The sequence below is a fragment of the Limulus polyphemus genome, unplaced genomic scaffold, assembly GCF_000517525.1.
Source record: "Limulus polyphemus unplaced genomic scaffold, Limulus_polyphemus-2.1.2 Scaffold3273, whole genome shotgun sequence".
Lineage (NCBI taxonomy): Eukaryota > Metazoa > Arthropoda > Merostomata > Xiphosura > Limulidae > Limulus > Limulus polyphemus.
This window is the reverse complement of record NW_013668883.1, coordinates 24,696-49,213: the sequence shown is the minus strand read 5'-3', so window position 1 is coordinate 49,213 and position 24,518 is coordinate 24,696. Positions and strand designations below refer to the sequence as shown.

Sequence of the window (24,518 nt, the reverse complement as noted above, 5' to 3'; positions counted from 1 at the left end):
TCAGAAAGCATTTGACATGTTACCACATAAAAGATGGACTAATAGGTCCCATGTTGTCCCAAAACATTATGTCATGTTAAATCCAGGCTTGCAACATTTTGTGGTCCAGTTATGTTTTCCTGTCATTCTGAAGTCATAAATCTATCCAACAATTCCCTGACAAGACCAAAACGATTTTGCAGCCATAAAAGGCAACATCAGTTTATCATCATGGAATACTTTGTTTGATTTGTATACAAACTGAGAAATTATTATATTCAGTTAATACAATTTCATGTAACTTCCAATTAGCATTGGGACTATCCACAGATATCTGCAATAAATTCTTAGAAATGAGGTCTGTGATGACAGGAAACAGCTTGTCAAACCAACCAGTGGCAGTAGCACGTCCTAAAAACCCAGATTTGATTTACTTTATGGGAAAATATTTTTCATCCCAAAAGTGAACATGAATGTCACATGTCAGATTCTAACATTAGTCATGTTAATGTCTGATTTGCAGGAATGATGTAAAGTGTAGCCTATGTATATGTGCCTAAAAGCCCTGCAATGTTTTTATAAAATATTAGTATTTTTATTATCCTATAGTCAAACTTGCAATATTTAACAACGTATTTGAAACAAACAGCCTCTTACCCAGTTAATTCATGGTATCAACAGATTAGTTAAAATAGGGTGGTCATGTTCTTGAACCCACATAAATCTTCAGACGATAGCGTGCACATACTCATGGCAAAAGAGTCCGTTTGATTGATAAGTTAACATTTTCCTAAATTGTAAATGTATTTCCAATAATACTTACCTCTGTTGACACTTTAGCTATTCCTCGTCATTTGCTTTGTCTATCTAAGCATTGGTCTTGCATGCTCCAGTCTTTTATACCCCAGTTTAATGCCTTTGAGAATATCTAATTTGCAAATCCCTTCACCCACATCAATGCACCCTCTATCTTGACACTGTATATAAAATATGCACCTCACTCAGTTAATGTAATAACTTTTACGAGACTTACACCATCCCAGTCACTAACACCAATTATTAGTGGGGAGGAAGGGTGGGAGAGTGTCAGCAGAAATACATTTGGAAATAAATTTTCAATTGAGGAAAATGTTAACTTCCAAAACATACTTACCCTCAGCTGCCACTTTAGCTAGAATCTCACATTGAGAAGGTGGAAGGGCTGGTGAGGGCACTGTCCATACAGAAAGCATCTGTACCATGATAAGAGTGGTACCCAAGTGGGGAACCACAATACATCCAGAACAGTTATGCTCTTTGCCCAGAACTTAATAATTGGTATCAAGGGTGGAATAGTACATGAGTAATTATTATATGCCAGCCCCAACCAGATAGCTGAGGTTCCACAACTCGGGGTTGGAATTAAAGGGTCATGGTCCCTATATCCCACATTGGTGGCTAGGGCAATTGGACTGCAACGTGATATATAGATATACTTTTGATTGAATCCCAACCTGTAACCATAGAGTAATGCTTTCAGAATCACCAGAATTATGATGAGAAAGGAAGCAACACTGAAGTGGACAAACTTTCTCTTCCACCTGAAGACATCCAAAAGGCACCACCCCAGGCTTGGAATGACAGGATAATACAGAACATTCATCCTCACTCTCCAACCAAGTGGCAAAAAGTATTCCACTTGGAGAATTATGGAGAGGACATGGAACACTGTGTTCGACCAAGGACCAAAGATGGGACTACTTCGCATTCGGAATTATGAGGAGATAGTGGACCTCCATCCATGAACAACATACAACCTGACATCGTTCATAAGAAGGGCCAAGCACACAAGCACACCCCAACCAGATAGTGCAGGATCAAATCTGAATTGGTACTACGAGTAGGCTCCCGTGTAGGCTGGTGCCACTCCTACCAACATCTGGGAAATACAACCAGGGATCTGGGTAGGGGGGCCACCAGCAAAAAATGGATGAACACACTCAAACACTCTGGAGGAAAAGCCTCTGTCCACCACCCCAGCAACTAGAAACTGGGTGTGATAAAGACTCCCTAGCTACACTAGTACAATTTGGGAGGGTAATGCGCATTAGGGAGTCCTGAGGAACAGTGCTCTGGAAACAGTGCAATAGGTGAATCAAGTTCCCTAAATTTTTAAAAGCAACCGACTCTGATTTATTCAATCCAATGATCGGCAGGGACAGGCAGAATCTCCTTTAGCTTTACTCATGATAGTCCACGATAAGATGGTAATACCATCTGGTAATGCACCTAGATAGCCTTATGGAATACCTCATTTTTACAAAGCCTGTTGCAACCAGTAGAAATTATAGTCAAGTGAGTTACCAGTGTAGAACTGAATTGATAAAAGTACACTTGTCTGAGCAATACTTGCCACAGAGTGGGATCCGGTGAAAGCAAGATGTAAGGGACCCTGAAAAAGAAAGACAAGATAAGATTACTCACATCCTCCATATAATCTAGCAAATGTTGTTAAAATGGCCATGGGGGGTAGTGTAAAATCCCCAGAAGAAAAACTGGCAGATCATATAAAGAATGTGAGAGGAAAGCATTAGGAGAAATCCACATTCAGGCCCGTAAAGTCTCCCCCAGTGGATGACATAATCAATGAAAGACATAAATATGCTGATGACATGTAATTCTCAGAAGATTTCTCGCCTGTAAAATCCAGAATATGCAACCTGGAAATTTCCCAAACCACCTCGAAAGGAAATGGAGATAAATCTTTGGAAACCAATGAATATAGAGATGAGAACTATCACCACGAAAATAGTTAGAGTGAGTCAAATAACACCTCTGGGCCTGACAGGACAAAACAAATGATCAGTATATGATCGATTGTAGAGGTGAGATATAGTTGGCAAAAGAATTGTAGAGAGGGATGTATCCCCTTCCCTGGTGACCAGAGACTTAGAAAGAAAGGACCTATCAGGGTATAGAAGGACCTAAAGGGAGAGATAAAGAGTCCTACAAACATGCCAACAACTCCAACCAATGACATCAGCATGTCAGCAACAACAAAAATACCCATTAAGAGAGAGGTGATACACAGTATATGAGGCTAAATGCTTGAATGGTTGTCGAGACAAGGCATGTAGTACCACCTTAATATCTTAAGTAATGGAAAAAGGCCATTTGGTAAGAAGGCTGGATAGCACTGGGGAGTCCAAAACCTTCAGATATTTAGGATAACTAAAAGGTTATGAAAAAGTTGTCTGACCTAAACGACAGGAGATGAAGCTAAACCGGAGAAAAAAACAGGTCAAAACAAGATATGGTGAACATGTTTGGTAAAGTGGGTACAAACTTCTTATGAGGCACACCCCAGACAATTGTAGATGCTAAACCCCAATGAGCTGGGAAAAGTCTTAGTGTAGAATGTGAGGTTGAGGGTACCTCAATAAAGATAGCCAAAGAGGAAGATGCAGAGGTGGATTCAAACGAAGAAACTGTAGAAGAGGAAATCATGGCTAGGCTGGCTAATCTAGGCTAGCAAGATCTCATAAGTAGAGGATTGAAATATAATCAGAACTCTGAGTAACAGATGAAGTGAGGGAAAGTCATAGATAAGCAATCCCATCCAAGAAGGGCTGAATGCATCTACCATCCCAGCCTGAGGATGAGGTAGTGGAGACTCCAAAGCTTGTAATTGATTATCAATGAGTGGCAAAAGCTATCACCGGATGCCCAAACTGAGAACAAATCTATTGCAAAACCACACAACAGAGAATCCATTTGGTCAGGAGAAAATGAGGACTAAGACTGACAATCTGCTATGTAATCCATCACCCCAGGATAAAGGCAAGCCAGGAGGCTGATATGATTGGAATAGGCCCCATAGAGAAAGGACCAAATTTAAGAGACCACTGGAATTGATTAAATGTCTCAGGTTATTTCCCTGCAAGAGATCTAGCCTATTTGACAGCAAAAAGTTTGAAACTATTGATGCCGAATGAAGATTCGTCCTCCATTTATACACCCTGGAATTCCTGACCATGAAGATGCAAACCTCATACCTCCCCAAAGTGAAGTATCTGTGAAAAGATAAAGTATGGACAGAGGGGCAGTATACCCACATGCATGTGTGCACACACACAAACATACAGATACCCATACATACATACACACACATGCTAATGATAGAGTTGATCTAAATCAAACAGCACTCAAAAACTAAGATGTTGCCCCTGATGAAAGGGACTGAAAAATCTAGTGGACTGAAGTTTCAGATCCATTAGTTGCAATAAGACCACTGAAGGGATAGCATGTGTCCTCGTTCCAAAAAGCAAGAGATTTTAGGGAAGCCCACAACCCCTGAGGTAAAACCATCTCTGTAAGTAAGAGCTTGACTGCTCGTTACATAGCCTGGAGCTGGATGGGAGGTGGCTGAGCCAGGTGTAAAACATGGTAAAGACTTGTACAACCCAGCAGAAGACATATAGTGCTGATGCTAAACTAAAGGCTAGATCCTTAACTGCATAACTTAATCCCTGTATACAAAACAAAGCTAAAGGCTGAATAAATTCACTATGAAAATGTGGAGAAATGCCTCAGCAACCTCCAACTTGGGAATACACAGACCTGATGAAGAATGCCAATGTAGGGTGAGGAAGAACTCCATTGTGGACTGGGAAGGTATGAAAAATGGGTTGAGATGAGAAAAAATAATGATTATCTGCAAATCCCCTCCCCCCTTCTCTCAGGTACAAAGAAACAGGAATAAAATCCTGGAAAAATGAGATCAACTGTCACCACCACCCATGTGATCAGTAACTCTGATCAGGTGGAGGTGGAAATATCACAGGGTGAGAGGATAATGGAGTATTGAATGGAAAGACCAACCTAGATACCAGAACCCGACGTACCCATGGATCTGCAATGAAAGAATACCAGAAATCCTTCAATAGTTGTAACCTCGCTGTAACTACCCCCCACCCCACCTAGGTAGATACCAATGCCATTGGCATCAGTCGACCCAAATGAAGTGGCCCTAAAACTAAGATCTGTGTCTATTCAGCTACTAGAGCCAAAGAAGGTTGAGAGGTCAACAACAACAAAAAGCAAATGGGTGACAGCAATTCACAATACAAATGCTTCTGGGACACCCGTGAGCATCAAGTGACAATAAAAAGAAGCCACATGTAACACCCAGAGGCTACAGCAGGTAAACAAAGTTCCATCACCAAAGTACCTCTACAGAAGAAACAAAAGCAGTCAATCTGACCAAGGTAAAAGTCAGTAGGAGACCCAATCCGTCCACAAATGGAGACCATTGATAATTTGCCAACAATTTGCGTGGGAAGAAACATCACAAAGATATCCTGAGGAGCAAACAAATACAAAAAATGTGATTGGTTTAAAGAGATCACATGAACCAGCCTGGAACCCCACATATCCAAAATTAAATGATGTTATTCTGAGGAATTGAAAAAAAAACTTTCACCTGGAGGTGGAAAGCCAAAGCATGCCCACAAACAAACAAGGGTACAAGGTATATCTAACCCATCATGTAATAAAGCAGTAAATCTCCCAACATAAACCAGAAATATCAGGTGATAAAGGAAAAACTAACTAGTCCCCCTCCCAACTATTCCACCATCAAGGGAGGAGTAGACTCAAAGGTCACAGAGAAAAGCCCCAAAATCTCATAATCCCAAATGACTAATTAAAGAAAAGGCATAGGAGGTGGGTGATCCAAACTGGACTCGTGAGAAGCTAACTTAGGAATAATAAGCATCAGAAAAACAACGTCCAAATTCTCCCCAGAAAAACCAGGATCAACAAAAACCAATGCCGGAGGCCCCAGGAGAAAATGCCCCAGAGCTGAATGTATGTCTCCATCTCCCAATCAAAACATGGACAGCCCCAACAGAAAGTGACTCCACTCACCCCTGAACATAGAGAGAAGCTAAATAACAAAGGAGGAGTATGGGAGGTTGGATTAACTCCCTTGCTAACAATGGTAATATGCGAATTTTTATCTGCAAACATCACACCCATTGTTTTAAGTTTTTTTTCAAGAAATTATAATTATATGGAAATTCGCAAAGTGAAGTAAAAATGGCAATCCATAGTGGAAGGAACCACAACACTTCATCAGAAAAAACCGTGACCAATGCACTGTCTAGAATGAGGTGCTAATATACAGTGTCAGGGTAGAGGGTGCATTGACGTGGGTGGAGGAATTTGCAAGTTAGATATTACCAAAGGCATTTAAGTGGGGTATAAAACACTGGATCACCCAAGACCAATGCTTAGATAGGCAAAGCCAATGTCACAGAATAGCTAAAGTAGCAGTGGAAGGTATGTTTTGGAATTGATATTTTCAAACAGTTTACTTATCATTAAACTTTCCCAAAATCTTCTATAATATTTCCAGGCATGGAAATGACATTCAGAAATTTAAAAACTTTTCAAGGATTTCCAGAATCGCAGAAATTCTAATTATCACTTTTTCAGTGTGCTTCTAGAAAAAAAGTTCTAACTGATCTGCATTATCTTCTTCATAATTTTAGCTTTAAAACAAACTGGCTTAGAACTGAAAACTTGCACGAATGAAAAAAAAAATCATATTGAACAATAGTATTTCTTTTACTATTGTATTAACATAATATCTTGGGACAACATGGGACCTATTGGTCCATCTTGGCTGTTTCATCCTCTAAACTAAATTAAAATATATATAAATCTTAAAGCCAACCATTATCATCCATATGCTTATCAAGCCTTTTCTTAAACTCACTTAAATTTACTGCCTTCACAACACCCCAAGGCAACCCATTCCAAAGACCAACCACCCTAATTATAGAATTTTGGCACTTGTGTATAAAGTTAAAATCATAAATAATATTCAACGTTAAACTGGTACACAATTAAAAACATTTTATTTAGGCCTATCTATGGCCTTCAAAAAGTTGATAACTCTACATGTTTCGACATTACAACGTCATCCTCAGGAAGAACTGAAGAACTGAAACCAATGTTTAAAGAAAAATTATACCTAACCAGTGCCATTTCCATACTGATATCAAAAATTACTTTGGTCAAATGAATGACCATAAACACTGCATTAAAAGGGAAAAAAAAGTACTTTTAACTGAGTGCCATCTCATCTCATGCACCATTCCAGTGTCAATGGACAACTTCTCAAATATTAAAACAGCAAAGTTCAATCAGCACTTCAAATATATGAAAGAACAAAAAAGAAAAAGTAACTGTTTACAAGAGAAAAAATGACTAACAAATCAGTAACAAGTCAGAAATAAACATCCTATCAAATTATGGAATGACACACTTTTGAAAACTTATACATAAATCAACAATAACTTACCAATAGGAAGTGCTGTTTCTTCAAGCATTCTCACATCAGAACAATCTAGCTCAGCCAACTGAAGCAGAGAAATCATTAGTCTTTCTAAGTGGGGTAAGGACTGCAGTAGGTGGCACACAGACGGACCTTCAACATGAGTTAGAACAATAATATTACGTGATAAGTTATTTAAATTTGAAAAATATCAGTTAGAAAAGTGTATCAAGCAATATTATATTTACATGTAAAATATAAACATGTTTTGTTATCAGATTTCCAACCAATTAAAATTCCTATTACTGACAGAATAAACTTACTGTTAAAAATTGTTTCATCACAAAAAGTTCAAGTAAAAAATATTATAAACAACTAACTGCTCATTTGGTTCAAACCTTCTCACCAGGCTACACAAGGACTACCTGTATGAAGTTGTTCCTAAGTTTTACCTGAAAGACTGGAAGAAAAGCAGGTCAACATTACTCTCGGCCAACTCTTGAACAACACTCGTCTGATTGATTAGTTGGATTTTAGCATCACTCGTATACAGCCCGTAACTGAAGATCATGTTCTTGTTGCAACAGGTTACAAACCACAAATCCACTGACTCACAATCCAGGCATGCTAAACAGTAAGCCATTCTCAACTCCCTCCCCCCTCCTCAAACACAACTTTCAAAAAATTTTCAGTGAATCATAGTCAGGACAGAAATTTAATAAACTCATCTCCTATGTAACAAGAAACTGCCTTGAACATATTTTATCAAATATCTTCATAGAACCATACATTATCATTTTTCTAAACTGAAAATGTATTTCCAAACATACTTACCTCCATTGACACTAATAGCTATTTCTCGATCTTCATCTTTGCCATCTAACGTTGTGTTCCAGTCTTTATATACCCCACTTGACTGCCCTCAGCAATATCTAATTTGTCAAACTTTACGCCGGCCCTCACACACCCTCTATGTAAGCACTGTATATAAGCACTGTATGCAGACAATGGAATCACTTTTTCAAGACTTACCACAATCTAGTCACTTACACCGGCTCTTAGTGGGGAGGGAGAGTGTCAGTGGAGGTAAGTATGTTTGGAAATACATTTTCAGTTTAGGAAAATGATAACTTCCAAAACATACATACCTCTGCAGACACTAATAGCTAGAATCCCACACTGAGAAGGCAGAGGAGCCGGTGAGGACAGAGGTCATACAGAAACTGTCTGCAGAGAACAAATATGTACCCCAAGAAGAGGTATCAAAGTGGGGAACACCACACTACATCCAGAACAGAACTACAGAAAATTGAACAGAGTGGAATATAATACAAGTATGATGGTCCAGCCCCAACCAAACAGCTGAGGTTCCACAACTCAGGTTCGATTTAAGAGGTCATGGTACCTATATCCCACATTGGTGGCCAGAGTAGGTGGACTGCAGATATACATACCTTTGTGATAGGATCGCTACCAGTAACCACAGGATGATGCATTTCGAACCACCGGATTTATGAAAGAAAGAAAGCAACACCAAAGTGGACAATCCTTCTGATCAACCTGAAGAAGTCCAAAAGGCAACATCCCAGGTCTGGATTGATGGGATCATATGCCATACACCACCAAAGTCCAGAACTCATCCAGTCTGGATTTACAAACAGTTGTCTTTACTCCCCCTCCAAGTGGGCAAGGAGAATTCAGCTTACCCATGGAACTAAGAAGAGGATGCGGACCACTGTCCCACCAAGGACCAAAGATGGGACCATGTCGCGTTCAGATTTACGAGGAAATAATGGACCCCTGCATGAACAACATAAGACCTGACAGTGTTCATAAGAGAGTCCAAGCACACCCCCACCAGATAGCAAAGCATCAAATCTGGACTTGTTTTACGAGTAGGCTCTCATGTAGATTGGTCCTGCTCCTCCTGACATCAGGGAAAAAACATCCAGAGACCCAGGTAGGAGGGTTTCCAACTTCACCCTCTTCTCTGAGAGAGGAGAAAACTCAACACTCCAAAGGTAAATCCTCTGTCCACCACCCGAGCAACTAAAAACTGGGTATGGTAAGGACTTCCGAGCTCCACTAATAGAAGTAAGGGAGAAAACATAAGCATTGGGGAGCCCTGAGGAACAGGTCTCCGGAGACAGTGCAACAGGTAAAACTGATCTTGACTGATTTAGCTCTAAGATCAACAGGAAATGGCAAAATCCCCTTTACCTTTACTCATGATAGACCATGAGTAGCAGTCCATTAGAAATATTGTAATATGATATCACCACTCAGAATTGCATCCAGATGGTCTTACGGAACACCTCATCTCAACAGAGCCCATTGCAACCAAGAACCGACATAAAGGTTGCTAGTGCGGAGTTTAAATACAAGCATACCCAACTGGGCAACACTCGCCACTGAATGGGATCCAAAAATAAATCAGTAGGGACCCTAGAAGAGAAAGGAACAATTACTGTAAGTCAGATAACACGTTACTCACCACCCTGTTAAAATCCAGTAAAGGTAGTCAACACAGCCACAGGTAGAAGACAAAGTCCCTTCAAAGAGGAAACTGCCAGATCATGAAGGTAATGAGATATGAACGTGTCGGGAGAGGTCCACAAACCAGCCCGCAAAATATTTCCCGAGAATAAGGACAGAAACGATTAAGAGAACTAATGGAACGAGTAGTGGAAGGAGGGGGCCTTGAGACACGAAGGTATGAACCTGCAGAAACAGCTATTAGTGTCAGCCAAGGTATGTATGTTTTGGAATTTAATGTATTCAGGGCATATATAACTCTTTCACTGTCAAACTTGGAGATAAACAACTCTCATAGTGGTTAAGCCTATTTTTAAATAAAAGCAAAGGGACACTTGTTTTAAATTTCATTACCTAACTGGTAAACTTTGGAAAGTAGTAAAATTTCCAACTTCTCATAGTAGCACTGGAGAGGGGGCATATATTTATGCCAATGGCAATGAAAATCAGTTTATTGTACAGCAAAAAAAACCAAAAAAACCTTTAAACAAACTTTGATTATTAAAGTTTTTGTGTTGGATTCTAGAACTTACTACACTAAATATTAGTAATTATTATACTATTTTTGTATCTCCAATAAACATAATTTTACTCTCAAAAAATTATAAACCATCTATTAACCACAAATTAATCTATTTGAAAATAACTTTATCGTACCAAATATAAGACTAACAGTTAAAAACAGCAACATGAGTAGAACATCTTATAAAAATGCTCTGACAATCAGAAGAAAGGGGAAGAATGAAAACAGAACTTTAGGAAAATTTTAAAAAGATGCAACAATGAACCCAAAAGAAAAGTATGACCAAAAACTAAGAACATGATTGGAAAGGAAAGATTACAAACAACAAACAAAAGATAATGAAAGAATGGGACCAAAATATTAGATATATTATAAAAGCAAGAAAATTGTGGAACAGTATGAAAAAATATGGAAAACTCAAAACAATTATAGGGCTCAAAAGTTTCAAAACCTCTGAAAGTTCTTAAGTTCTAGTCCAGAAGAAAGTCAAGTTCAGGATTGCAAATGAAAGTTATTCTATGCAACATAATATATGGCTTACAGATTTACAAGAGGAGAACATCTTATGTATAAATTAATAAAACATAAATGTTGGGGGTTATGATCAACCAGCTTCAGAATATATGATAGACTCTATTGCAATGTGTCAGTTTCAACATCTGAAAATGAATTTTTAATTACGTTACACATCTGTGATAGTGTAAGACTAATATATAGACATGTACACATCAAATGTAAATTTCAAATTAGACCTAAAACAATGTTTAGTTAGGATGCAACAGAAAACTTTCTACAAGGAAAATTAAGACTGTATAATAGCATATTCAACTAATGAAGACATTTAGCAAACTCAAAAAAGCAAAAAAAATTTAGTGTCAGTTTAAATTCAAAGTAGTTAGTAAAAAATGTTTTTTAGGCTTAGTGTTCAGTTTCAAGGTTATGCTTTATGTATAAGAAATAAGACAAGAAGTACTATTTCTTTTAAGTGCGAAGCTACATAACAGTCTAACAGTACTTTCATTTGAAATTGTAGTTATTTTGACATAAAAAAAGTTACAATCATAGAAAAGGTAAAACGTATGCAACTTGTTTTTGTTGTTTTTTTACTGTGGAAGTTACTGATGTACAAGCAAACTGTTAAAATTTTATTTGACTGTAAAATATAATTCATCAAGCTTTTATTTTTCTATAAGCCTCTAAGCCATCTCAATCCCAAAAGAGTAAACTTTAAAGCTCAGTCTATATAGATAATATAATCTAAAATTAAAAAAGTAACCTCAGAAAGTTTACCAACCAAACAATAACAGATATCCACAGAGCAGTTTCAGGGTCTGAAGTTTTCCTGCATCATCTAAAACAAACAAAAAAATTAAGGTATTCATACTGTATTGTGTAAAAAATTCTAAGTATCTGTTGAATAACAACAAAAACAAGTAAATTTATCTCGACTGCAATCGCTGCTAAAATCTTAGTTACTCACACAATATTCTTTCTAAAAACTTAGAAACTAGACTTTAGAAGCTAACCAAATAATTTATATGATGATTATATATATATATATATATATACACACACATACACATACACAAATAAATAAATAAATATATATATATATAAAGCAAAGGTAAACTTGCTTAAGAGACAGTTTAAGAAGAGGACTGTACTTGAATACAGACTTTTGTGGAATGCATATATCTAGAAGGTTTTGGAATAACATTTAAGCTGCTGACACAGATCTTCATCAAGAACTGAATTTTAATAATAATCTACCATTTGTTCATGATTGTTTAGGCTGTTTAGATTTCACAATATCATGTTAACATGTAGTTTTAATGATTTTCTCATGATCACTATAAAAAAAAAACGTTTTTAAAGCACTAGCTGCATTGACTGTTTCAGAAATTAAAATTAAATACTTTAAAAGAAATTAGAACATTAGAAAAAAATAAGTGTTTGTTTGTTTGTAATTAAACACAAAGCTACACAAAGGGCTATCTGTGCTCTGTCCACCACGTGTATTGAAACCCAGTTTCTAGCATTGTAAGTCCGCAGACATACTGCTGTGCTACTGGGGGACTACATAAAAGTGAAAAGTCATTCACAACATGATACAAAATCAGTACACTATAATAGTTATTTTATTTTTAAAATCTTCAGATACAAAAATAATAGAAGTATGACAAGTGATCTCAGGAACTGACAAAGTTCTTTTGTAAATAGAAATTGGTACGTTTTTCATAAAATGTATGAAGCTAGGAAATTTAAAGCAAGTATTCAATACAGATGATCTACTCAAGCAAATTCAATGAGATTAGCTGCCAGAGATTACCAAAATATCTTTTTATAACTTTTTCTTAACACAATTTTGTGTCGGTTATGCAAATGTAAATATTTTGAAAACATATAATAAACTTGGTTTATAGAATTAACCTTATCATCACAAGTGAGCATCATTCTCGTCAAGTGCACACCTATGCATCAAATTTCAAAATTTAATTAAAAATAACAAATTAACCCTATTTCATCAATTTTTAACCCAAACTATTTTTGAATTGATATTGTGATACTTTGTGACCTTAATTTAGTGTAATTTGTAAAGAAAATGAAAAAAAGTGTTCCATATTAAATCTCCATAAAAAAACTCAATGGAGTTTTGTCAGTAAATAATGAATTTATTGATTGTTTTAGAATCTTTCTGCCCACCTCAAAGTGTAGATATGCATCTGCTGAGAAAGTATTCCTTCAGAATATAATGAAGTATGTCTTGCTTCGCAAGAGATTTTCCTTCTCCGTTAGTGGTTTTATTACTAAAGCCCTTTGGTGGCACCTTTATAAGATGTCACACTATGTGGTCTGAACAATTACTAATGAAGCTCAGCTTTGAAAATTGCTATAGCCATTTAAATGCAACAGAACAGAGCTGATTATAAACTATTTATTGTGAATGTACAGTAAATACAGTGGTTTCAGCAGTAATGTGTGACGGCTCCAAATATTAATTACATGGAATTCCTGAGGGATGAACAAAGCACAGAACTAGGAATTTCTTTTAGGTTTTTTTGAGATGTTCACCTTGTGCCTGAAAATGTCTTTATGACTTTCCTTTAAGACTGGACAAGTTACCACTTTGTATCCTGATAACATAAAAATTAAAATTATTATTATTTTCTTCGAGTCTTTTTTTTGACATAAAAGCTACTAACTTGAAATATTCTGTCGTATAGAATTGTTCAAGGGATGTTTACATTCTAGAACCAGCGTTTTAATCAGTAACTTATTATATAGATATGGTATGATAAAAGTCAGGCCAAACTGGGTATTTGTAATTAAAATGTAAGACGAAAACTATCATTTATAGGCTGGGAGTTTGGTGAAATTAACTGACCTGTTTGACAGTTACAGAGATTTTTTCTGTGATAAAACATCAGGTAAGCTTAGGCAGGTTTTAGTGACTACAATAGGCAGAGGTAAAATATTCCAATGATTCAAATCCTTATATATTGAATATTACTATGTTTATCACACTCAAACAAGACAAACATGTGAAAATATTATTTACTGAAAATAAACTATTAGACATAAATTGATCCTGTTCAAGAAAGTTGTTAGAAAAATCACAATATTTAGTCTGACAAAGGTAACAGTGACACTACTTAGAAAGGTGAGGTCCCAGATCACCATTAAATCTGTCAGTTTTTACCATATTTGTTTATGATTTATAATCTGAAGTGGTAACTGGCAAAATAAATATGTTAATGGTAACTGGCAAAATAAATATGTTAATGGTAACTGGCAAAATAAATATGTTAAAGAATATAAACTAAAATGAAAATGGTATGATAAACAGAATAAAACTTTCTGATCAACAACAACAGAAAAAAACTTAAGTTTTGTACTGAAAGGAAATATTATAAATATTTGTTTCTAATCAAGTGTTTCACAACAAAATTTTGGAAATATCAAAAAAAAAAACCCAAAAATTATAGAAACACAAAATCAAATTATGTGAGTTTTTTAAAGCCAATAGTTACTATTTTGTAACTTTGTACTAAGTTTCAAGAAATTTTAAGTATTTCCACTTTGGTCCACAGAATTATGAAAATAAGTGTATGAAATTTAATCAATGCACACTCCAGAAAGGCAACATTGCATGCATAAGGAAAACAAACAAACAAACAAACAAAACTCACCAGAAGTTCGAAGTATTCGAGGTAGTTTTGTGGTTAAGAGGTGAAAATCTTCCTCTAAAAGGTCCAACATAGATTGATCACCAGGTGTAAGGTAACAAGCCTGAAAGTTCTTCAATACTTGAATACTTCTGTTGGAAACTTCCTCAAAATCATCATTGGCTAGCATAAGCAACACTTCCACAAGAGGGGACAGGCATTCTTTCAAAGATCTTTTTTAGACAGAAAGTAAAGTTCAGAAAATTCTAACCTACACTAATTTCCAAAACTTTTTAATTACATTATGTCTATAAAACTGTGTCAGAGGCCATATATTGACTTCATTTTCATTATGTAAAAGAAACATTATCATTAGATCATACTATTATTCATGATGCTTACAAAAGTCACAATTTTGTAATTTTCATACAGAATTACCATAAAAAATTATATACTAACTTAACAAATAATGCCTTTCCCAATAGTGTGGCAAAGATTCTATTTATCAATTACTCCAGGAAGTTAACACAATCATATGAATTAACCTAGTTTAACCCTTCACATCCGAACCTGTCTCTTACTGCGTAAAATTCAAATTTTAGTTTAAGTAACTTTATGAGCAACGTAAGTCAATAAACTTGACTAGAAAATGTAGTTGAAAATTCAAATTTGTATGTTATCTAAGTTTAACTTTTTAATTTCAAAAAGTAATATTTAAAAAATTCTCAATTTTCATTTTTCAGTGAACGAGCTCTGATTTCTCCCTTTCAGAAGTTGCTAAAATCAAAAATATGCTACTCCAGTTTCCAACTAATTATAAGCACAAATACACATAATTCCAAGGATGAATCTAAAACCTGAACTTTCTACCTTCTTGATTTGTTGAGATTTCAATAAACTTGTCACACCCATAAGACAAACCCCATCCATCTCTATCTATCTGACTTTAGATTGTTTGCTAATCAACTTTACATGGCTGATGGACATGTTTATAATCAATAGAAATAGCAAATTCTACTCTATATAAATCTTACCAGTTGGTCTAGTTTTCCTCCATATACCATCAGTTAGTAGAATTGTTTGGTTTGTGTTAATCAAATTATGCAGCTTTCAATACTGAAGGATTTTATTTAATCCTATTTATAGATTAACACTTTCAATACGGGCTTCGTCAATTTGACCGACACCGTGACTTTTTGTACTCGTTTAAAGCCTTTATAGATTTAATACTTATAACTCTCAATATATGGGTATATCTTCACAAAATTTGGCAGTCTCTCAGTTAATCTTACAAGTCTTTCACGTACAAAGTCATATTTCTTAGTGAAGTATTTTTAATAAAATAAAATAAATATTTGTCCATGAATATATTGAGTATTTGTTTTGAATAGTCTGTGTGCAAAGTAATTTTCATGTTAAAATTAAAAAACTTTTCCTCATCTCAAATTTCCTTTGTGTAATCCCTAAAATCTCCTAAATGCATTTCAAGTTTTTTTCAGTAAAACTTTATAGTTTATCTGTTATTTTTTCTATCCTATCTCAAAATGGAATTGGTCAATTTGACCAACTCTGTAACCACCTAAATAAAAAAAATTGTAATAAACCTAAATTAACCATTCTTTCTTTCTAGAATGACTTCAAATTATAACATGAAACTACATTCATATATCTTAAGTAGCTCTAAGTTCATAACATTATAGATCTATTTATAATTAAATTTTATTGTTTTATTGCCCTTTTAACTGTGTCTAACTACTATTCACAGCATTATAAGTTGTAAATTATTCGGGGAACATGCAGCTCATGTTACGCTATTGAATTATTATTATTACTTATTTTACCTAATCTAGTCTTAAATAACTTAAAAAGATCCATATTTTTAGATTTTGGTTACTTTTACAATAATAAATAAAGAATAAATATGAAAAACAAGAAAAAAAGCACTTACCTAATCTTCTTTTTTTCTTGCTGTCGAGTTTCAAAGAGTGTTAACCCTAATTTTTCATACTATAGATAGTATTGCATTTAATTTTTATTTCATTAAATAATGCACCAAAGAATATAGATTAATAATATGCAAAAGGTTGAGAAATTCCCATACCTCTCAAAATTTTTCTATCTTTCTAACTATGCGACAAGAGCAGTTACAAATTCATCCAAGCTAGTTGTTAACATTCCCATGGGAAGGAATCTTGTACTCTGATTGAAATTGAGGCTTATCTGTTCAGAACACAATGTTATACAATACGTAATTTGATAGACGAAAACCTTGACTTTCTATTGGTTATAGGTAATATATAATGAAACATAAGAAAGAACTTTCAACAATTCTTATTTTCTATGCAATAGCTCTGCAACCAAACAAAATTGAAGATTATAAAAATTATGGTATGTCTGAGCAGTAATGATTTTATAGAGTGTAATTCACGTTTAATTTCATTCTTTTTCGAGGGCTGGTGTATAAAATAGGGATGAGGACATGCTAAGAGAAAATGTGTCATGTGGGTCACACTAGTGGAAATTCAGGATTTTTTTTTTTTATTGTTTTGTAGAATTAAGAACCTAAAACTTGTATACTATTAAAATATGGATCATTATCAATAATTTTATACTATTGTAATTGGTATAACATAAATAAAAAGTAGTTTAATAAAATGTTGAATGTACGACACTAAAACCTTGTGTCATGAATAGTAAAGGATACCCAAGGCAATAGGGTTAAACTCCAATAAATTATGTTTAACAATACAAAGCATCAATCTTCCGAAATACACAAATACTTTTCCAAAAGATCAGAATGATATTAACCCTATCTCCACAGGGACCATTTACTGCACATGACACAAGGTTCACTAGGCACATATGGATGTATGTTCCCTGAGTGATTGACAACTTATAATGGCACTGACAGTAGTTAGACATGATTCAAAGGGGAATAAAAAGGCAATAAAACAATAAAATTTAATTATAAATAGATGTATAATGTTACGAACTTAAAGCTACTTAGGATAAACGAATGTAGTTTTATGTTATAATTTGAAATCATTCTAGAAAGAAAAGAAGGTTAATTTTGTTGTTTTTGCAATTTTTTTTTGGTGGTTACGAGGTTGGTCAAATTGACTGATCCCATTTTGAAATAGAGTAGAGAAAATAACATATAAACAATATGGATTCAGTGAAAAAAAACGTTTGAAATGTATTTAGGAGATTTTAGGGTTTAGACAAAGGAAATTTGAGATTTTTGAGATGATGAAAAGTATTTTTAATTTTAACATGAAAATTACTTTGCACACAGACTAGTCAAAACAAATACTCAATATATTCATGGACAAATCTTTATTTTATTTTATTAAAAATACTTCACTAAGAAATATGACTTTTTGTATGTGAAAAAGTTGTAATATTGACTGAAAGACTGTCAAATTTCGTGAAGATATACCAAATATATAAAGAGTTATAAGTGTTAAATTTATATCAACTTTAAATGAGTACAAAAGGTCACGTGACTCGGTTAAATTGACCAACCCCATGTTGAGAGAGTTAACCACATTTTTTTAGATTCAGATGTTAGTAGTTCTATTAAGCAAAATTTAAAAATAGATAAATAAGTATTACAATTACCCTGATATTTCACAAGCAACAAAATTATCTATTCTGACTAAAAAATTAGATCAATTTTATTCCCATAGATATAAAAATACAACTGTTAGTCACTAGACTGTAAGTTAACTCTCGCTATTAAATCGGTCAAGTTGACCGATCTCATAACCAAGTTATAGTTTTCATATCATAACTTTTAATACACTTTGTATACCTTCACAAAACTTGACAGACGTTTAGTAAACATTACAAGTCTTTTGTACACAAAAAATCAGATTTTTTTAATGAAAAATTTTTGCTAAAGATTTGTCTGTGAATATATATAGTATTTCAGTATAATAATTCGAGAGCTAACTGATATCCATGTTAAAATTAAAAATAATTTTCTTCATCTCAAAAATCTCAAATTTTATTTTTGTAATCTTTAAAACCTATAAAATAAATTTCAAATGTTTCTTTTCAGTAAAACTTTATATTTTATCTGTTATTTTCTCTACCCTAACTTTACACAAGGTTAATCATTTTATTGACCTCATAACCACCAAAAAAATCTAAATTACCTTTTTCTTCCTAGAATGACTTCAAATTGTAATATGAAACTACATTTGTTTATCTTAAATAGCTATACACTCAAAATAGTATACTTAAATTTTATTGTTTTATTACCTTTTGAACCCTGACTAATTACAATTCGTGCCATTATAAGTTTTAAATTACTTAGCAAATGTGCAGCTCACATTATGCTATTGAATTAGATTATGGACATTATGCTTACGAGCATACCTCGTGAAAAAAATTTATTATATTATTATTATTTATTTCACCTAATCTAACCTTAAATAACATAAAAAAATTCCTATCTTTAAGTTTTAGTTACATTTACAACAATAAATAAAAAATACACATGAAAAACAAGAAAAAAGTATTTACCTGGGTCTTTTATTTTTGCTATTGATGACACTTAATCCTACTTTTTTATACTAATGGTAGTACTGCACTAAATTAAATAATTAAATAATGCACCAAAGAACATAATAATAATGTGCAAAAAAACATATAATAACCCATAACTATCATAATTTTTCTTACTATGCAACAAGACTCGTTAAAACTTCATCTAAGCTCATCAATGTGTTTCCCATTGGAATCAAGCTAGAGCTGAGAGCTAAATTGAAAATTCTCTTTACAGAAAACAACATAATATAATGTGTCATTTGATAGATGAAAATCTTGGCTTTCTATTGGTTATAAATAACACAGTATTGAAAGGCAGAGAGAAGTACTGGTAATTTCTCAAAGAGAGGCTGTGAAAGGTAAGCATGGCAAGAGGGGTCTATTGTCTATTTCATGGCTCTGTAACCAAATAAGATTGAAGGCTATGAAAATTATGCCTTGCCTGAGCAATGGCGATATTATAATAAGTAATTTACGTTACATTTTGTACTTCTTGGAGGGGTGGTAAATAAATTAGAGAAGAGGGGATGCCTAAAGAGCAAATGTCACAATTTTCACATTAGAGGAAATTCTAGATTTTTTTTTAAATATTGTCTTATAACATTAAAACTTAAAATTTATATAATATTAAAATATGGATTATTAATTAAATTTTTATGCTAAATGTATTGGCGTACCATGAAAAAAAAAGTAGTTTAATTAAATTTTGAATGTAACTCACTGAAACCTTGACATGCACAGAAAAGATGTTTGTGGAGAGTGGGTTAACAAAGCATTGAACTCACTCTGTGCAATCTGAGTAACATCAATGTTCAGTCACTCAGAAAAAAGATAATTTATTTAACTTACTCCTTACATTCCATAAGCAATTTGGCTGCCCAGTCCACAACAGCAAATCGAACTTTCCAGTGTTCATGAGAAACAAGTTGACTGACCCTTCTAACCAGAATTACCAACTTTTGACTTGTGTCTTTAAACCACTCTTGTGTTCGACATACAACGGGTATATTGTAGCTTTTATCTGAAATGAAAAACCAGTAATGAAAAATTTAACTTCTCCAGCTTGAACACAATCATACTTATTTTGATTCAAAAGATGAATTATTAAACAATAAGTGGCTTATGACCAGTTGCATCCATTACCCTGTGGACTACAGCCTTAACCCATTGACTGTGGCTGCTCTAAATATTAAGTGTACCAGCACACTCGCATTCAATTGCTGGAGGCGATACGTACCCTATATAGCGAATGAGCTGTCATTGAGTTAATAATCTCAAATATTTCTTAAAGTGATGGGTGATAAAATTAAGCAATTGAAATACATTGATTTATTTTATAAAGCTGACAAAAAATATTTTAAATTTTGAAGATTAAACAAATTTTACAGTAAGCATCTAAGCATGATCCATTTTTCTTACCTATTTGTTCAATGGATGCACCTTCAACATCTGCTGTTTGGTTATGATCTCCCATAACCAATACTACAATATCTGTCCAAGTTCGAAGTGCACACTACAAGTTTAAAGAACAGGTTTAATCCCTCTCCTGATATAAATATTTTTATTTTGATAGACTTAAAACTATCAAAAATTATGATTCTAAATTGGTGATTGTCAATAAAAAAACTTTAACTGCAAAGTTTTGAATAAGACAGGATATTCAAGAATATTCTTACTACTGTATAGAAAATATAACAACCAAAACAAAAAGAAGCAAATATTTTTTCACAAGTTTCAAATATTTTTTACAAAAACATCTTGTATATAATTTTTTCTTTATTTTCACACTTTTATAGACTTCCTGTATTGTTGCACCATACTTTTCCCACTTGCATCAGAACTAGATATGCCAATTTTTTATTCTATATTTTCAGCATAATCTGGAAATAAATAACTGGTGAAGAAAAGTTTAAGATAAATCAAATAATAACACTTTCATTATCACAACAGGTCAAAGACAAATTTAATGTATATAATACTAATGACATAGGAAATTGGAATGAATTTAAGTCCCTGGGAGTTAACTGTATTAAAATTATCCTTACAGAAACAAACCAAGAATCACAAGCTAAGACTTCAAGTAACACGATCACTTGATACATAAACTAGTACTTCAGACTACATTTTCAGTTACTGCATGTTTAAAAGGCAGTCTACCAAATGTACTTGAAACATTAGTATATACACAGAAAATAAATCATAACAATTAATTCAAGATACATCAGTGAGAGAGATAAACCAATGATGTAAACTACAAAATCACAACAACTAATTCAAGGTACATCATTGGGAGAGAGATATACCAATGATGTAAACTATATGTCAGTGAAAAAAATGATGACACTGTAAATAACAGGCTTATTTAAACCTATAAACAAAGACAACCTAAAGTACTGAACTACGTTCTGTATACAACAGCAGTGAAAAAAAAAAAGCTACATTATATTCATTACTGAGGCTAAGATACATAAGATAATCATCTTTGTTAATGTTGGTTCTTTCTGGCTATTGGTTCTCAACATGAATTACTCAAAGAGCTTTTGAAATGTCACAATAATTATCTGAAGCTTAAAAACATACAGTGTAGTTTCTGATGTTGACACCAGATTTATGTTGATTTTGTTCCATCATGCACAGGAACTGCTGTTTATTGCTGCAGCAGCAATAACCCATGCACTAAGCCATACTCATTACTGCTAAGGTGCCAAAACTTTATCAACAGTTTGATATGATCATGTAGCATGACAGTACTGAAAACTAGAGTAGCCAGCACTGGATCATTTGACCATTAATTCTCTATCAATGTTTTTTTTTCATAATGCCCATGATGAAAAGAATGACAAATACATCAGTTGCAGAACACTGGCACATTCTGCTTTTAGGGTTTAGGCAGTTCAACTCCAAGAACTGTTCAGCAAGCCTATTTGTTTCAGTGACTATCATATTCATAAACAGTTTGCAAATGTCGACTGGAAAGGCCTCCAGTAGCATACCTGCTACCACTTGAGGCTGTGCTGTAAAAGAAATATCAGTTGGACTAACATATATAGCCTGTACAGTCTGTCATCCATCAACTGATGCTGGTATTCCAGTGTCACTGTTAGTGTCTGGATTGGAGGTGTCAGCTCTGGACAAATCAGTTTGAATGTTTATCTGATCTGTACAATCCAGGACTCATTCATCATCAGACTCAGAATCAATAGGCTCATAATTAATAACCCTATCTACAACATCCTCCTCTGGACCAGATTCTTGTAAAATACACTCAGACTAAAACATTTGCACAATCCTGCCTTCTTGTAGCTATAATGATAATCAAAACCAAGCACTGCAGAAATCTCTGGTCATGTGACTTGAAAATTTAGTGAACAATTTTTTGTGTCATTCACAAGAGAGTAGGACACACATAATCACTGTACAGTGCTAACGGACTGTTTACCTGTATGCTCACGCACAGTTATAGCCTCTACGCTGATTGATGTGTTAATGCGTCAGTAGTGCCTGACAAATAGAAATGATTGATATTTTAACACATCATTAGTGGCAAATGTATTAAAGATTGGTGTGTGCAAAAACTTTGCTCACGTGGAAAGTACTTATAGTATTAAAACATGTAAGATCCACTAATTTAAGCATGTAAATGTGTCTAGCAATAAACAACCAACAGCGGGTAAAGCTAACATAGGAATAACTTGGTAGAAAAATTATAATATTTTATTCTTTAGAGAACTACATGAGATTCTTATGGTGGTTCATTCCCCTTTCTATATTTTAGAAGCTGGAAAATATGTATGTTAAAACTGTCTTATTTCAAAACTTATGAAACAAAGAGACTGACCTGACATGCAAGTTCAAACTTTCATAATCAAACTGTTAAAAAAAAACATTCCTTCATTAATACAACAAAATTTGGCTACATTAAATACCTAATATTCATAATCCTACCTTGAGTCCACTGAAAACTCTTTAGAAGAAATAGACTTACCACAAAAACGGTCTGAAAAACAAAACAAAAACAATAACTTAAAGCACAATAATTGACTTAATGTTGTAAATTAAAATCTTATTTTGTCTTTCCTTTCTAAGTAATCATAACACAGATTTTACAAACAATATTTACTTGTACCTGTTTCTTTAAAGCTTTATACATGGATAACACATGTTAATTAAAAAATAAAATAAAATTCAGGACCTTTCTCAACCAAACTGTCATTTTCAAGGACCTAATTTACTGATTTTAATAAAACATGAACTCCATCAAAATTAAATAACTAAGGTTTTATTATATTTAACAAAAATACATTAACAGTTATACAAATGTTCTAGCAATAACAGCAACATCTGAACAAAGAAAGTCTATGAAACAAGCCATTAAAATAAATTTGAAATGACAATATGTTGCTTAACAAAGTAATGACAAATTCTACATCATTTACAGTCCCCTATGTAATAATTGTAATAATTTCAGTTTAATAACAACTGATAAAGCCCTGTGTCTTTCTCTCAAATACTGAACCTTGGCCATAGCTAAAAATTCCTCTATCATGTAACTAAAGAAAAAAAAATGATTGAACATATCAATTTCCAATAGAACAACAAGTCAACTTTTGTCTGTCTAACTGATGAGCATACATGTCACCATGCCAACAAAGCAAAGACTCAGGCTCATATTGTTACCAAGACCACTGACATATTGTGAATTAACAAAGCTTATATCAATGACATAGATGATGGGATAGTCAATAAATTACTTAAATTTGCAGATGATAACAGGTCTTGGGTGTTGCTAGCTGTGAAGAGGATGCTGCTGATTTACAAAAGGATTTAGATCATTTAGTGAGGTGGGCAAATAAATGGCAAATGGGTTTTAATTATACTAAATTCAAGATAATGCATGTGGGTTATCATAATTTGAATTATAAATATAATTTGGATGAGAAGAACCTTAATAGTGTTATGAAGGAAAGGGATCTTGGTATAATAGTCGATCAGTCTCTAAAGCCATCCAAGCAGTGTGCTGTTACTAGTGGTAGAGCAAATAGGATTTTAGATTGTATCTACAGAAATATTTAATACAAGTCTAAAGAGGTTATTTTTTCATTGTATTGGTCACTGGATAGGCCACATTCAGAATATTGTGTTCATTATTTGTCTCCTTACCTTAGGAAAGACATTGAATTGTTGGAAATGTATCAGAGAAGGGTTACTAGAATGGTGCCCAGAATGAGAGTTTGGTGGGGGGGATCTGATTAATCTGTTTAAGATTGTAAAGGAAATTGAATGTTGATATATCATCTTTTTTATATTTAAGAATGAAAATAATAGGACTAAGGGACACAAATATAACTTTTGGCAAGGTAGGAGTCATCTTCAGCTAAGACAGTTTTATTTTCTAACAGGATAATTGGCCTTTGAAATGGATTGCCTTCAGATGTTGTAG

At 33.8% G+C, this 24,518-nt stretch overlaps 1 protein-coding gene across 1 annotated transcript in view; it reads right to left on the bottom strand.

Moving 5' to 3' along the window:
• LOC106469044 (TELO2-interacting protein 1 homolog) overlaps positions 1–24,518 on the bottom strand; it is a 64,580-nt gene that overhangs the window by 26,914 nt on the left and 13,148 nt on the right. The window contains exons 6-11 of the mRNA XM_013929499.2: positions 23,064–23,075; positions 20,498–20,591; positions 19,928–20,099; positions 14,549–14,757; positions 11,653–11,709; positions 7,328–7,453 (exon numbers count right to left, since the gene is read on the bottom strand). Of these exons, the coding sequence (XP_013784953.2) occupies positions 7,328–7,453; positions 11,653–11,709; positions 14,549–14,757; positions 19,928–20,099; positions 20,498–20,591; positions 23,064–23,075 (670 nt within the window). The remainder of the gene's footprint in view (positions 1–7,327; positions 7,454–11,652; positions 11,710–14,548; positions 14,758–19,927; positions 20,100–20,497; positions 20,592–23,063; positions 23,076–24,518) is intronic.